Source organism: Engraulis encrasicolus, chromosome 6 (genome assembly GCF_034702125.1).
Source record: "Engraulis encrasicolus isolate BLACKSEA-1 chromosome 6, IST_EnEncr_1.0, whole genome shotgun sequence".
Taxonomy (NCBI): Eukaryota; Metazoa; Chordata; class Actinopteri; order Clupeiformes; family Engraulidae; genus Engraulis; species Engraulis encrasicolus.
In genome coordinates, this window is record NC_085862.1 from 38,140,869 (window position 1) to 38,156,009 (window position 15,141).

The following is a 15,141-nucleotide window of genomic DNA, read 5'->3' on the forward strand; positions in this document are numbered from 1 at the left end:
ACTCAGCCTTCAAACCATGACTAGAGACCTGAAGACACTCCCTCCCTGGGCCTTACACACAGTCGAACTATACTGACAAAGCACAAAACCAACACAGGGCCCAGGTAAGCACAAGCCCAGGTAAGATGCCCATGGTTTAATATTACAAACATACACACTATTGTATATTGTATTAAGACATGGCCCCTGTTAGATATTTGTTGCTACCAGAAAGGCAATGACCAAGTTGGCACTGTGTAATGTCATAGTAGTGTAGCACCATGGTGGTAAAGTCTTTTGAAATAGTATTTCAGCATTCCACTTCTAAGGAAGGCCATACAGGCTCCATTCTGCACCATCCCTCTATCAACACCTGAACTACAACACTGAGAGGCCTTACATACTGTAGTCAATACAAGCAACCCATAAACAGTACAAGAGACGTGTCCCCTTTCTAGGTCTACAGTAACACTAACATCCCCCGACTGACAATGCATGCAAAGCATGCAGTAGATGATAATTTCAGTCAAATTCAATATGCAGTTGTAATGCTCACACTACCCTGGACTTGTCAGTACCTGAGGTTTTTGTGGCATCACCGGGTACTGACAAGTCAAGGGTAGCGTGACCAATATAACAGCATATTGAAATTGACTGAAGTGGTCCTTTAAGCATCGAAACATGAGAGGAAGCGCTTTGCTACACATTGACACATACTGTAATGGGGCCTAGCCAAATCGTAGGGATGCATAGCCTTACAGCCCTGTAGCTGGTGCGCTGTGTTGACTATGAAAGGGGCTTACACCCCCTGATACTGTAGGTTCAGTTACTGTGACATCCAATTCCAATGCAAGCTAACAGCTGAGCTCATACATAGAAAAAGACAAGACATGCAAAATACAAGATGCTGAATACAAGAGCAATGTAGAATTGTGGTGAAATGCATTCTTGTATGAAGGACTCGACAACACAAACATTAACCCTCAAAGGTCCCTGCTATTAAAATGTTGCTGTGGTATAGGCAAGAGCTGGATAAATATGTCTGATAGTTTGCACTGTGATAGAGAATATCATATGGTATTGTTAAATCCATTGGTCCGCAATGTATGTCTGAATGGAGCACACATGTAATAATTAAGCATATTAAAAGAAGCTAAGGTACAGTAGAAGTGGGTTAGGCTTAACTTAACTTCATTTTGCATTCCAGGACACATACAGTTCCGGACATGCTTCAGCAGTAAAAGTGAAAGTATACGTAAGTGGTGAGCTATGCTCTTTTAGGAAAAAGGAGGTGCTCACAAACAAATGTCTTAACTAGGTGCTGGACTGAGACTGAGACTGAGACGAGCTGAATAAATGCCTGCAGACTGACAGCTCCTGTGGATCCTGGGGTGGTGATGAAATCATTTTATCCATTGGAGATCTCATTCCATGGACTCTTAATTCAGCGATTTCACCGTAAGTCCTAATCTACCCACATATGACCCTCACATGTGACAACAACATGTCCTTTAATCGGTATCCTTGTGCCCACGTTCCACTAACCTCAATACATTACACTTAGGTAAAGCTTTTATGCTTTAAGTAAGTTATTGAAGTACAGGGTATTGGATAAACTCATTGGGTACTTCAAGGGCGCTTCAGACATGGGTGATCTGGGATTTGAACCTACATCCTTCCAATTCTAAAACCAATTCCCTACCCATTAGCCCAGGGCTACCCAACGACTGCACAGCTGCATTGACCTCTGGTTTTCTGGACCTCTGGCACCACTCATGGATTTCAATTTGCATGTCAACATGACAAATGACAAATGGCATGACAACAGTCGGTATTGTTGGTGAGTGCTCGGCCCACCTACCTCTCATCGTTGTGGGTGTTGGCGTAGGTGGCACAGTGCCCGGGTGGCATGGTGGTGGCGTGCAGCATCTTCTGCCTCTCCCGGCGGTCTGAGAAGCCCTCCAGCAGCCGCAGCTCGTCAAAGTTCCCCGCCAGCACCTCCGACTTCCTGTGTCCCCCCGCGCGGCTCTGCTGGCCCTGCGCGCCCGCCGTCTGGGACATCTCGATCTCCAGGTTGCTCTTGTTCTCCAGATACATCTCTCTGGGTGGGAGTTGGTACGTCCCAAGAAGAAACTAAGGCCTGAAGAGGACGGACAAATTATTCAGTTTATCATCCAATATTACATTACATTACATTACAATACACTTAGCTGATGCTTTTTATCCAATGTGACTGACAATTATTTAGGTACAGGGTATTGGTTACAGGCCTTGGAGAAATGTGGGGTTAGGTGCCTTGCTCAAAATCTTCCGACATTAAGAGCATCTGTCCCATAACAGAAGGACAATTTGTCTGTTTAAACTCTTAAGACAAACGTTACAAATTTGGTGTTACTGGAATAGCAATGACCAAGTCATAATGTATTACTAAAGGTTCTGTATAATGTTGTAGTAGTGCAGTACTACAGTTTCAGCGGCTACTTCCTGAAATAAAAAATCCTGAAAATATTGGTATTATTAGCATACAAATGATCTGTATCACAGTATATCCCATCAATGCAGTTCAATGTGCAGTGAATTTACTGTTGGCAGTTTCTCAATGCTGTCGCACCCATGTAGGAGCCATGTAGCCTTCTGCCAGTCTGCCAGCTTTAATCTCACCCGCCCAGATGTTTCCTGACAACCTCGCACACTGTGAACAACATCATGAACACCTCTACACACTGAATGGTGTTGCACGGATACGTGAGTAGAATTCAATGGCATGCTCTTGACTTTCATCGCTGTCGTGGAGCTGTAATAGAGAGGAGTTGGCACCACATTTCTGAGTATATTTACCAATGCAGCAGCAGCCATAATTCATATCACCTCTTGCTATATTACCATTACTGACATATGGCATATGGTAGGTTCTACATACGGTATGGTATGCCCTACATACCCCCACCAGTACCATCAACATAATTCATATATTTTCAATGTGGATCTGTGTCATCACTAAAGCAAATCGATTACATTTTGGTGTCATGAGGGAACATAAACAAATCATGCCGTGGAAACTACAGATACTCTCCTGCAGTGCCAATAGTGCACACTAATTTACATGGAAGCTAAGCACAACTGGGTAGGCTATGTGCTGAACCAGTGTTGCCTGCCATTTTACATGACAGCTGAGCTGAATTGGTTAAGACTTGACACAGCTCCGTAAACTGCTTTCTAGTTCAGTACGAATGTCTTCTGCCAAGGAGAGGCAAATCGGAAAACTAGGTCATTTTCCCCCCTCATAGCTCGCAATGAGAAGAGTTAAAGCCCTTAACCACTGCATCAAGAGTCTGCAAAATAAAACCTCCAAAAGATTATTAATTCAGACGGTAGCCCATGAGCATCAATATGAAATGAATCGTGATTGGAAATGACAGAAATAGGCTATCATCTTACTACAGCATAGATCAGCATTGGACAGGTGCACCCCGCTGAACTTGGCAGGGCAGGCCTCTACAGCCTACTTTGACTGGATAAAAAATTGATTTTCAACATAACCTGTCATTTATAATTGAAATTAGTTTCTGACATTAGCCTATTACGGAACACTTCACTGTTACATGAATTATTAGTGCTAATAAGCTTGAGAACGCATTGCATAACAAGGGCCAGGAAGGAAAGGGAAATTACTTTTACATACACACAGTCACACACACGCACGCACACACACACACACACACACACACACACACACACACACACACACACACACACACACACACACACACACACACACACACACACACACACAGGTTTAGCATTATTTCAAATTACCTTTAGATTCGACCTAATGCCTTAGGGAGAATATTATGTTTCTATAAATATAAGAATTAACATAAAGGCTGAAACAGAAACAGTGAGCTTTCCCAGCCAACATATTTTCTAAGGATGGAGACCTCAGACCTCTCCACAGGCTCCACAGGAGTCTCTCCTATTAATGCTCGAGCCTACCGGGCCCGGGCCCAGGCCCACCTTTGCAATAATAATCTTTCCAAGATGCTTCATGTGCCAGCCAATATAGTGTACAATGAACTGGTTTAGTCCTATACACCAAGTCAGGTCTGAGGGTGGGGGGCCCAAGGGGGCCAAAGGGCCAGAGGCCCCAAGGGGCCAGGCCGACTTTTGCAATAATCATCTTTCCAATTATTTGAGTTCATGAGTTGCTACCATTGATAGTGATTGCTATTAAAATTATACCAGAGTTACCATCTCAGAAGACCTTACCTGGGACAGTCACACACAGCGCATCGTTTAAAAAAGACCTGCAACGTCTGTACCACCTCAGACAATTGAGAAAGTTTGGTATGAGACCCAAGATCCTGAGGTCTTTTAACAGAGGCATCACTGAGAGACGGGGACCATTATTGCATGGTATGGGAACTGCTCTCAATCCAGCAGGAGAGCTCTTCAGAGGGTTGTGCGTACAGCACAGAACATATGCGGCTGTGACTTACCCTCTATACTGGAGCTATTCGAGGGAAGGAGCATCAGGAAGGCAAAAAAAAATCTTGGCTGATCCTAGTCATCCGCCCAACCATGAACTGTTTTATATATTACCATCTGGGAGACGGTATAGAAGCCAGAAATCTCACACTACCAGACTCCAAAGTAGTTTGTTCCACCAAGCAGTTAGATTGCTGAAGTCATGCTGAAGACAACAAGGCACTTAATTGCACTTATTTTGTCATCTCAACATCTCAAATCTGTGGGAGTGAGTGAGGTGGGATTTGCCATTCCTTGCCCTAAAACTGATTAGAGTGCAGAAAATCGCATCTAAAAAATGCTAAATTTTCTGGGGCAGGGCCCCCACACCCTCCTACACAAATTGCTCACCCCACCAATAGCACCCGATGTTGTGTATCGTAGTGTCCAATTACCTGCTAGCGGTGAGCACTGTAGTTCTCTTCGCATGTCCGATAAGCAGGATCAGGGTGCATTTTTTTAGGGGGGTTGAGGGGCCAAGACAATGTCTGGCCCAGGGGCCCATAATTTCTTAATCCGCCCCTGTCTCCACCCATAGAAAATTATTTGAGGGTCCACTTTGTACAGTCAACTTTAAACAGTAGCCTATGCATATAGATCGTTCTAGCGCTATACTCCTCGTTGCAGCAGTTTGGGGAGTTAAGATGGGATATATTAGACAGGATATTGACATCTTGAACTTCCAGCATGCTCTCACGTGGAGCTTCTGTACACAGATGAGAGACGCGCATTGGGGCTTTTATTAGACTTGTCAGATCATTTTAGTGAGTCCTTGTCGACAACTGATAATGACTTTCAGCTTTATTAATATTCATCCTTCCATATGCATCCATTATGCCAAGCCCATTTGGGATAGGCTACTGCGAAAAGAAAACATACGTGAAGAATTCCACAGTGGTGTTTTTCTGAGGGGACCTTTCCGAGGTTAACATGTGACGTGACCACCACCACAGTTGATGCGACCTTTCCGAGGTTAACATGTGACGTGACCACCACCACCACAGTTATATTTGCATGACTGGTCTGCGCAGACCCCGAGGTTAAACTCGAGAGTAAAGTCTGCACGTGAGAAGTTTCAGCGGGTCTCTCGTGAGCGGTTGCTAGCTCATCATGTGAGGTAAGGTTAGGAAGGAAAATATGCTTGACTTGAAATCCTACTCACGTTCGCCGTGTAGGCCTATATGCGAGGGCAGTGGCGGGTTGAAAGGGCGTGGCTGCTGATGTTGTTGGGGTTCTGACTCTCTTAGGGCAGTCGTTTGGAATGTCAAAGTCAAACAGCTGATTCCTGCGTGCGCTGGTAATCTCTGTATGTAAATAGAACGGTGACGACTTTTCACGTGCGCCTATTTCCCTGTTATTTTGACAATACGTTTATGACTTTGAGGCCCACCCCACCCCAAGTTTCTTTTCAAGAAAGTTTCAGGTGAAGTAGTAGGCTAAGCATATTAACAGAAAACCTGGTCTGAATGCTGTGGAATTTTCTAATCTGCAGCTGTAGGCCTGTGGTTATCTATAGCATTGTAAATAGTCTACAAGGGCCAATTAATAGGCTGTGTGAGTCTGGTTCATATGAAACTCAAATAAGGTCACACTGTACAATAGTGCTTTTGATTAGAAAATGCCACCCATGCGGGCCTCACACATACTACCACACAATAACGAGGCTATACAGTAGAATCTGTTGACGTTTTGATTGACCACTAGTTCTGTACAGGCCTATCTGTGACCAATCGTTTGGATTTGTTTATGTCCCTTTTACAGGGCTCCTTTTTGTCACAGCTAGCCCTACTGGCATATTTAGTGTAAATGAGCATGTCATGCACTGAAACAACATTTATGTTTCAGCATTTCAGCCTATTTGATTGGCATGATGAGGCCCTGTCGCACTTCATTTATGTTTCGGAGAGAAGGACTGTAGCCTACAAAATGGGACTTCTGCCCAATGTGATGATGAATAATCCAAATAGTCATACACATACTGTATAGGCCAGGCTATGAATGGTCAGCATTTATGTCAAGATGAGGATATTTTAGAGGCACAATTAGCTGGCAAAGTTTATTGTGGTAAAATTATTTGTGTACAAATGACAGTTGTGATGGAGTGGCCATAACTAGGCTTGAGAGTATGCTCTGATTGACCCAATGGGTTCCTTGGGGTAGCGGTCAGAACTCCAGTTTGGTAACCCAGTCAACCTGCAAACCAGCCTGGCAACTCATGTGTGGCAACTCTACTCCCCTGCACTGCAAATAATGTCAGAAGTGGGAATCGCCTGCTTTGAGACTATCAGAGGCACGCCCATTGCATTTGAACTGTATTACATGAGCTGTATTACATGTGTATGACATGTGAGGGGTACCCTGACTATGTGCAGTGCAAGGATGTGCTTTCCAAAGGAGAAGGAAAAGTGATGGAGTGACCATTGTGTTATGAATGTTTTATGTCACTCCCAGTTTGGTACTCTGGAGTCCTGGATTTGATGATGACGGCAGAAGTGCTGCGCAAAATATTAGGATTATTTATTGTATTAGTCATCACTGCACTGGGTATAATTCATGTTTTATTACGAATAAGTAGGCTATTATTTATCAATCATGTTGTGAGGAAGTGCAGTGGGTAGAGATATAAGTATTTATCTGATTTCAGGTTAGTTCTGTGGAAAAGTGTTTTCTTGAATTGTGGATTGTGTGAGTGAGTGGTGTGTGTGTGTGTGTGTGTGAGAGAGAGAGAGAGAGAGAGAGAGAGAGAGAGAGAGAGAGAGAGAGAGAGAGAGAGAGAGAGAGAGAGAGAGAGAGAGAGTCTGAGTCTGTGTGTGTGTGTGTCTTTTTCTCCTTAACAAAAACTCTGCCATCTATCGTGACCGTCAAAGTGTGTGTAAAGATCCATTTAATCTTCTATTTGAACAGAGAGGATTTATGTCTGAGGGATGAATGTGGCCACTGAAGCAGAGCAAAGCTCCTTTTGCCTCTCTCTCTCTCTCTCTCTCTCTCTCTCTCTCTCTCTCTCTCTCTCTCTCTCTCTCTCTCTCTCTCTCTCTCTCTGTCTAGCTCTTCCCTGTCTCCACCTCTGCCTCTCTGCAGCTCCATACTACTCTCCTCCCTGCCTCGGAGCCTTCAGGCCAGGTAAGAGCTCCAAGTAACTTAGTGCATTATGACCTCTTTCTGCATTTACAGAGGACAATTGCTAACTTTTGCACTTCTGGACATTACTTTATTGCAACTGTGTAAGTAAACTTAATACTTCATTAAGTTATTCTCCTAGTTAGATAGTACTCACACTCACACAAACACGCATAGTATATATGCCCATGATAAAAAAAAAATAGATATGAGAATCTGGATTTGCTAAGCAACCCAATAGGCAGTGCCAGCAGTTTGCTCTGATCCAAAACCTGAACACATGGGATGACTTATACGTAATAAGCGAGCTTACTACTGAGGCCATAATAATCTGAACTGACCAAGTGGCTGAACACAGTAGACAGCATTCATACAATCGCCATTTTCTTACTGTTAGGGCTCGTCGGGTAATCTGGCATACAGGTCATTTTCCTGGTGGGCCGACAGTCCTCACAGGCCGATGCTTTTGTTTGTCTGTTTGTTTGTTTCCAATATTCCCTTAGAAACCGGCGCACAGTTTTGATGGGGTGGTACACTAGTTCATCCTTAACATACAGTGGACTGAAACCATGATATTTGTAGTGTGGGGGTGGGGGTGAACGGCTGGACTATGCCAAAAATGCCTGGGCCGGTTTGTGGTCCCAGACCAGCCCATGCTTATTGTAAATCCCCTCCTTCTTTCTCACAGTTCCTCACAGACATACTTAAAGCTGTAGTAGAAACTCTGAACCAGATGTATTAAAGTTTTCATTTTAGTTTTAATTTTAGCAAAGACCCAATTTCAATAAGACAAATCTAAAATAACGTGACGTGACATGGCATGTGCCCTCATAACTTACATTTGATTTATATGTTAATACGTTGAATATGTGAAACAATGAAAGATATTACATTTTTTTCTCATTGCAGTATTCAAATGATTCACTATTGCATGAAATGGCCTGAAATTATATGCCAATTCATGCCATTGTTCGGTGTGTGCTCAATATTCAGTGGTTCCTTTTCTTACGTTTCGCTTTAATTTTGCTAATAAAATAGCCCAAGCATGCAAATGAAATATAGGCTAGTCACAGTAACTTACTGCAAAGACTTTCACAAACACTTATAAGCAAGTAAAAGTAATTTACCTAATGAAGATGAAGTTGCTGGAGCAAATGATGGTTCCTATTTGGACTGATGCCGATTATGATGATGACGTAAATGGCGATGAAGACAATAACGATGATGATGACGGTGATTATGTTGATGTCGCCTTCAGTGGTAATTGTTAAAAACAAAATCAACAATGAATCAGAAAGGATCCAGATGAGTTTGGCTTATTTCTAACTGATCAAATAGGTTCCTCAGTTAGTCTTGGAGTGTGGAGAGTTTCCCTGCATGGCTGGAGCTGGAGAGGAGGAAGGGAGATATCTTGTTCCGTTTGGAGCTGGAGACGAGGAAAGTCCAGCTGGATGGTCCTGGAGGTGGTCTGCCGGTGGTGGTGGTAGTGGCAGTGTGCTGATGGTGTGGTCTCCTGCCAGGTTGGGGACAACAAGTGTACTCCTCAGTCAGCACACACAGCATACATCCCTCAGCATCGAGGCAGCACACCCACAAACTCAGACTCAGACTTAGACACACACACACACACACACACACACACACACACACACACACACACACACACACACACACACACACACACACACACACACACACACACACACACACACACACTTACAGAGAGAGAGAGAGAGAGAGAGAGAGAGAGAGAGAGAGAGAGAGAGAGAGAGAGAACACACCCCCTTCACACTGTACTAACTCCACCTCATAAGTACTGCCTCATGTGTCTGATCTGAGGGAGTGTGTATGCAGGAGGGCTTGAGAGGTGGAGAGAGGGGTGAGGTGTGGGTGGGAGAGGCTGAGCAGAACTTGGCTGGTAGTTCCAGTCTGCTGGAGAGCAGCACAAGGCTCTGCTCACCACCCTACTGCCTCACCACCCCACTGCTCTCCGACTTGGGTTGAGGGCCGTGTGGCAAAATCCAGGCACTGTGTCAATTGCTGTAGCGCTTATTGCCCTGGTCTGCCCAACACACGCAAACACACATACAGGCACACACACACAAGCACATACAGACAAGCACCCCCCCACACACACACACAATCACACACACACACACACACACACACACACACACACACACACACACACACACACACACACACACACACACACACACACACACACACACACACACACACACACACACAATCACACACAAACACGTGCGCACACACTCACTCTTCCTGCCAGGCCTATTCCCTGTTTGGACATTTAATCAGCTCAGGTACATTTTTGGCTAAAAATGTGTTTAAAAGCCAAGTAAATCTGACATTTTTGCACTGATTTTTTTTCAAAATGCAAAGCCATGTTTGAATGTGATTGAAAGCTGCTTAGTATGGGGAAGGAATTTTATCAGTGATTTTTATGTTTTTGTTTTTCTTCGGCTGGCTTTAAAGGTGCACCGTGTAAGGATGTGGCCAGAAAAGGTATTACAACTATGCTTCTCATTGAAATTGTGCTGTCTATTGCAAAATTAGATCTTTCCATGAATATTTACAGAGTAATAAACTAGTATTTACTAGTATGATGAAAGTACAGTAAGTTTTGCAGCTAAAAATGTATATTTCCGGAAATTCAAAATGGCGGACCATGGAGAAGATCCTCCTTTTGGGGGGGGGGGTTCACAGGAAATGATTAGGAGAGAGAGATGGGGCGAGGCTGGGAAATGACCCCGACCAGACTCGAACCGGGGTCCCCGTGCGCAATGTAAGCCCAAATGTGGGGGGCTCAGCGCGCTGTGCCACAGCGCCCCCAAAGATCCCTCTTTTCATACATGAAAAATGCAATTTTCCCAGTCATATTGAATACTTAGAATTTGATGGGGGTGGTAAGCATTTGTTAAATATTAAAAAATATTACACGGTGCACTTTTAACCTACTCATTTATGAAAGAGCAAAAAATTACTTCAAGGAATTGGGCCAGGTGCTATGCCAACTATTCTTAAAGGGACACTGTGCAGGAAATGGTCAAAAAAGGTACTGCAATGCTGCTCATTGAAACTGGGCTGCCTATTGCCAAATTTGATCTTTACATGAAAGTTTACTAAGTAATAAACAAATATTTTCTAGTATGGTCCAAGTACAGTCATTTTTGCAGCTAAAAATGGCTACTTTTGGAAATTCAAAATGGCGGACCATGGAGAAGATCCCCCTTTTCATGTATGAAAAGTGCAGTTTTTCCAGTCATAATGAATACTTAGAATTTGATGGTGGTTGTAAGTATTCATGAAAAAGGTAACATTAGTGAATGGGATGCATGAATTCTGGAAATAAACAACTAAAAATCTCACACAGTGTCCCTTTAAAGGAGAATTCTGCCCAATTTCAACATGCCGTTTTATTGCTCATGCTCATCTCTGACTTGCCATTACCCGACGCCACCACATTTGTTTTGATCAGCCTTTTCCTAGATCTTGGCCAGGGCCTGATCTGTTTAGAATCTGTGAAGAATCTTTTTTTTTTTTTAATCTAGGATGCGGATCATGAGCTGGACCACCACCAACATTTAATCACTGGTCACTTGTTTATGATTTTGGCATGTCCAACCACTCCACAAAATTTCATCAAAATCTGTTCATGACTTTTTGAGTTATCCTGCTTGGCGGAGGTAATGACTTTTTATATAGCGCCTTTCACAGAACCCTAGATTGCTTTACAATTGTGTAGGAGCAGGGGAAAGGGGGCAGGGCTGGTTAGAGGCCATATGCCCCAGTGGACTGATGGGATTTAAGGTGATTTTTGAATGTGACCAGTGTGGGGGCTTGGCGTAGAGGTAGACTTTTCCAGAGGGGCCTGGAAAGCCAACAGGCGAGGACAAAGGGGTCAGTTATACCTGGACTAGGGAGAGAATGGTGGTAACCAGGCAACCAGGGGCCCTATCTGATGTCTTTGTCTTTGGCCTCTTTTCCACTGCCCATTTTCTACCCGGTACAGCTCGACACAGCACGACTCGTGCGCCACTTTTTGCTTTTCGATTGGGCACATCATAGCTCAACTCAGCTCGAAAACCGGATGGCCGGCTGAAGCGAGCTGAACAGTACTGTTGACAAACCTTCTCACTGATTGGTCAAGAGGCGTTACCTCTTAGCTGATGCCTTAGGTGCTGCTGGCACTGCCCACTTGTGTTGTCACCATCACCCTCATGCAGGCAGCACGGTTTGTAATGGAAAACCAAACCAGGCTGGTTAGACAGTACCACTTAGCTCTACATGGCACGGCACGGCACAGCCGGGTTGTATATGGAAAAATGCCTTTTGATGACTATGTGCCAAAAAGAGCTGTAAGCCGCCCTGGTGGGGGCATCTTTTACAGAAAGCTCTGTCACCAACAGGGGGAATACAAATTGAGCCTGCCCTGAGACCTCAGCAACCTAGACTGGGAATAGGGTGCGAGGAGGGGTACTGAGGGGCAAGAGAGTGCAGTGATTTGCAAGTTACAGTTGGAGAAGGATGTTGTATTCAATATGGGACTACAGGAGCCAGTGTAACGAAGGCCAATTAGCCAATTACCATTAGTGTGGCATGGAACGTTAGTGAACCTCCCTCCCGAAGCCTTAATACAGTGCGGTAGCATTGGGCTATCCGACTGGCCCTTTAGCTCAGCGCGCTCCTACTGTAACTCCCATTGCCGAACCGATGTAGTTGACGAGGTGGCAGGTTTGCGTCCCTGAGGGGGACGAACCGTGCAGGAACACTTCCATCACAGTGGTGCCGAAACCAGGGATGGGAGTGAATTTTAGGGGAGAGAGTGTAACGGAGGACAATTAGCAGAGTGTGGCGTGGAACATTAGTAAACCTCCCTCCCAAAGCCGAAATACAGTGTTGTAGCATTGGGCTATCGGACCGGCCCTTTAGCTCAATGTGCTCGTACTGTGACTCCCATTGGCGAAGCAGTGTAGTTAACCAGGCGGCAGGTTTGCGTCTCTGAGGGGGACGAACCGTGCAGGAACACCTACGTCACACCAGTGAAGCTGTTTGACTGTGGGAGTAATGTGTTTTCACAGCTTTGTGCGTGATATGGGCCTGCAGCTGTAATCTGTCCAAGGCTTCGTTCATTAGGCCATACAGAACTCCATTGCAGTCCAATCCTACATAGTGTGTGTGTGTGTGTGTGTGTGTGTGTGTGTGTGTGTGTGTGTGTGTGTGTGTGTGTGTGTGTGTGTGAGACAGAGAGTCTGCTTGCTTGTCTTCAAAATCAGGTCACGCTGCTATTTTTGTATTAAAGTTTGGTAAATATAAATTCAAAGCATACCACTTACAGGTCAAGTTTGGTCTTCAGATCACAAAATACATCTAAATGTCTCTGGTCCTCCCATACAGTGCATCACATCACCTTGATTTACTAAGTAGGAAGTGCACATGTTTAAATCAAACCATGAATAAAAAATGATTGGGGGGGGGGGGTGCAACGCGCTAAGCCCCCCACACTTGGGCTTGCATGCCCATGGGGACCCACGTTCGAGTCTGACCTGGGTCATTTCCCAATCCTACCCCATCTCTCTCCACACTCTTGTCCGAAATAAAAGCCCAAAAAGCTCATAAAAATATCTTTTTAAAAAAAATATTGAAAGGACATAAATGTTGAGATTAAAATACCTGTAGAACAAACACAAGAGGCCTTGGTGTTGGTGGATAAAATAACAAGTTTGACCACTGTCAGGGTCATGGGTCACGAAGGTTAATAAGTTATTTTTTTAGGAAATTCCTCAGACACAAGCCAGCGACACCTTGCCTGTGTTCACACAAGGCAGATGGCAGAAACATCAGAATGATCCATGGCGGAATTAAGCTAAGCCAAGTTCGCATGAAGAATGATTGGGGCATTATAGTGACAGAAATGAGCAGACACCATCTCAAAGGAATTAATGGGAGAAACTAAGGAACCGGAGGTGAAAGAGTGAGGTCAAGGGTCAAGGAGGTTAACTAATCGGAGTGGCCATCCAGAATCGACTGGCATTGCCCCTTTGACTAATGACAACGGTGGTGGCATTATGTCCCTTTGATTGCTCAGTCCCGTAGCCTACGTCTCCTGGCCCAAGGATGACCTTGCGACCCAGCAAAGCCTGGCTTGTTAAGCAGAGATGCCATGCCAAAGAGGTCAGACACTTTTTTCCCACCATAGAAGATTTTGGGAGCTACGTCACCTCATGGTAAACAAGGCCTATGACGTTTCAAAGCACTGAATTCATTCTGAACATTTCATTTTATTCGTATCAAGAACGCAACATAACATTGCAGAATGCAACAAAAGGTATCAAGGTAGTTAGAGCTAGTAACACAAGAGAGACACACATTTTTTTGCTGATAATGTCTCCTTGTTTGCAGTGGATGGGCAAGGACTATAGGAATCTGAAGTATTCTTAGAACTCAAGCAAGTACCGTATTCTTTTCTTGGAAAATTCTCAGATGGCGTCATAGGGAGACAAAGGGTCCTTGTGGAGAAGGCTCACCACCTTCCCTGCGCAGCCCCCCCCCCCTCTCTCTCTTATCAGAACAGGGCCAAGAGGAAACGGCCAGAGGGACAGTCTTTTGACTAGGGCAACACAGAGGGACCACATCACATGCCATAGTGTGACATGTATCCGTATGAAGCACTGTGCATCAATGAAGCACTGCGCACATGCCAAAATCTGAAAGGAAAGATCGTTTTGCCACCACATATCTCTGACTGTCACTTACGTTAGAAGGACGCATGATACGCATGATCAGCATACTACTAAAGTTATGTAATGCGCTCTCGCTTCACAGTGTTCAAGCTCGACTCTTTCCTATTCTCAACTCGGCAGTCACAGACCAATCACTAAGGGTGTGTGATGGAGTGACCACTAGGGTTGTGGGTGTGTTCTGACTGTCACAGCAATGAGCCTGGCTCTTTGGTGTAGCGGTCAGAGCCCCAGTATATCATTCCAGAAAGTCTGGGTTCGAGTCCCAGCTGGCCAACTCTACTCCCCTTCGCTACAGGTTGCGCACAAGGTCATACAAATATCAAACAAGATGTTCTGAGTAGCATGGATCTCTTTATTTACAAATATTTAAATGTGAAGAATTTATTTATTTTGGGGGGAGGGGTGCTGTATATGTCGCTATATGCAAAAATAAGCACTTAAGATGCAATATTTGTTGTAAATGCTGTGATTTTACTATATACTAAGGGACGTTGAAACGAAACACCATAAGTACATTAGAGAGCTTACAGAAGACATTTTAACAATGCCATTAAAAGGCTAGTCGTGCAATGGTAATGAACATAACCATGTCTGTTGAGTCTTTTCCAAGTGCATACTCCCCAAACTTACAGTAAGTCCACGGCAACAGGTTTGATCCCTTTCCACTTCCTTTGCTTGATCCTGACACTACGAAAACTTAGGGCCAGTATTATCATGCTTTCCTAGAAACAGAGCCTGATTAACCCCTTTATCC

The 15,141-nt window shown here is 44.4% G+C and overlaps 1 protein-coding gene across 1 annotated transcript in view; it reads right to left on the minus strand.

Annotated features, from left to right (window-relative positions):
• The window catches only part of oca2 (oculocutaneous albinism II), a 141,713-nt gene extending 132,538 nt beyond the window's left edge, over nucleotides 1-9,175 (minus strand). The window contains exons 1-2 of the mRNA XM_063200223.1: nucleotides 8,748-9,175; nucleotides 1,841-2,119 (exon numbers count right to left, since the gene is read on the minus strand). Coding sequence (XP_063056293.1) covers nucleotides 1,841-2,076 — 236 coding nt within the window. The 5' untranslated portion in view covers nucleotides 2,077-2,119; nucleotides 8,748-9,175. The remainder of the gene's footprint in view (nucleotides 1-1,840; nucleotides 2,120-8,747) is intronic.
• Between the last annotated feature and the right edge of the window lie 5,966 nt (nucleotides 9,176-15,141).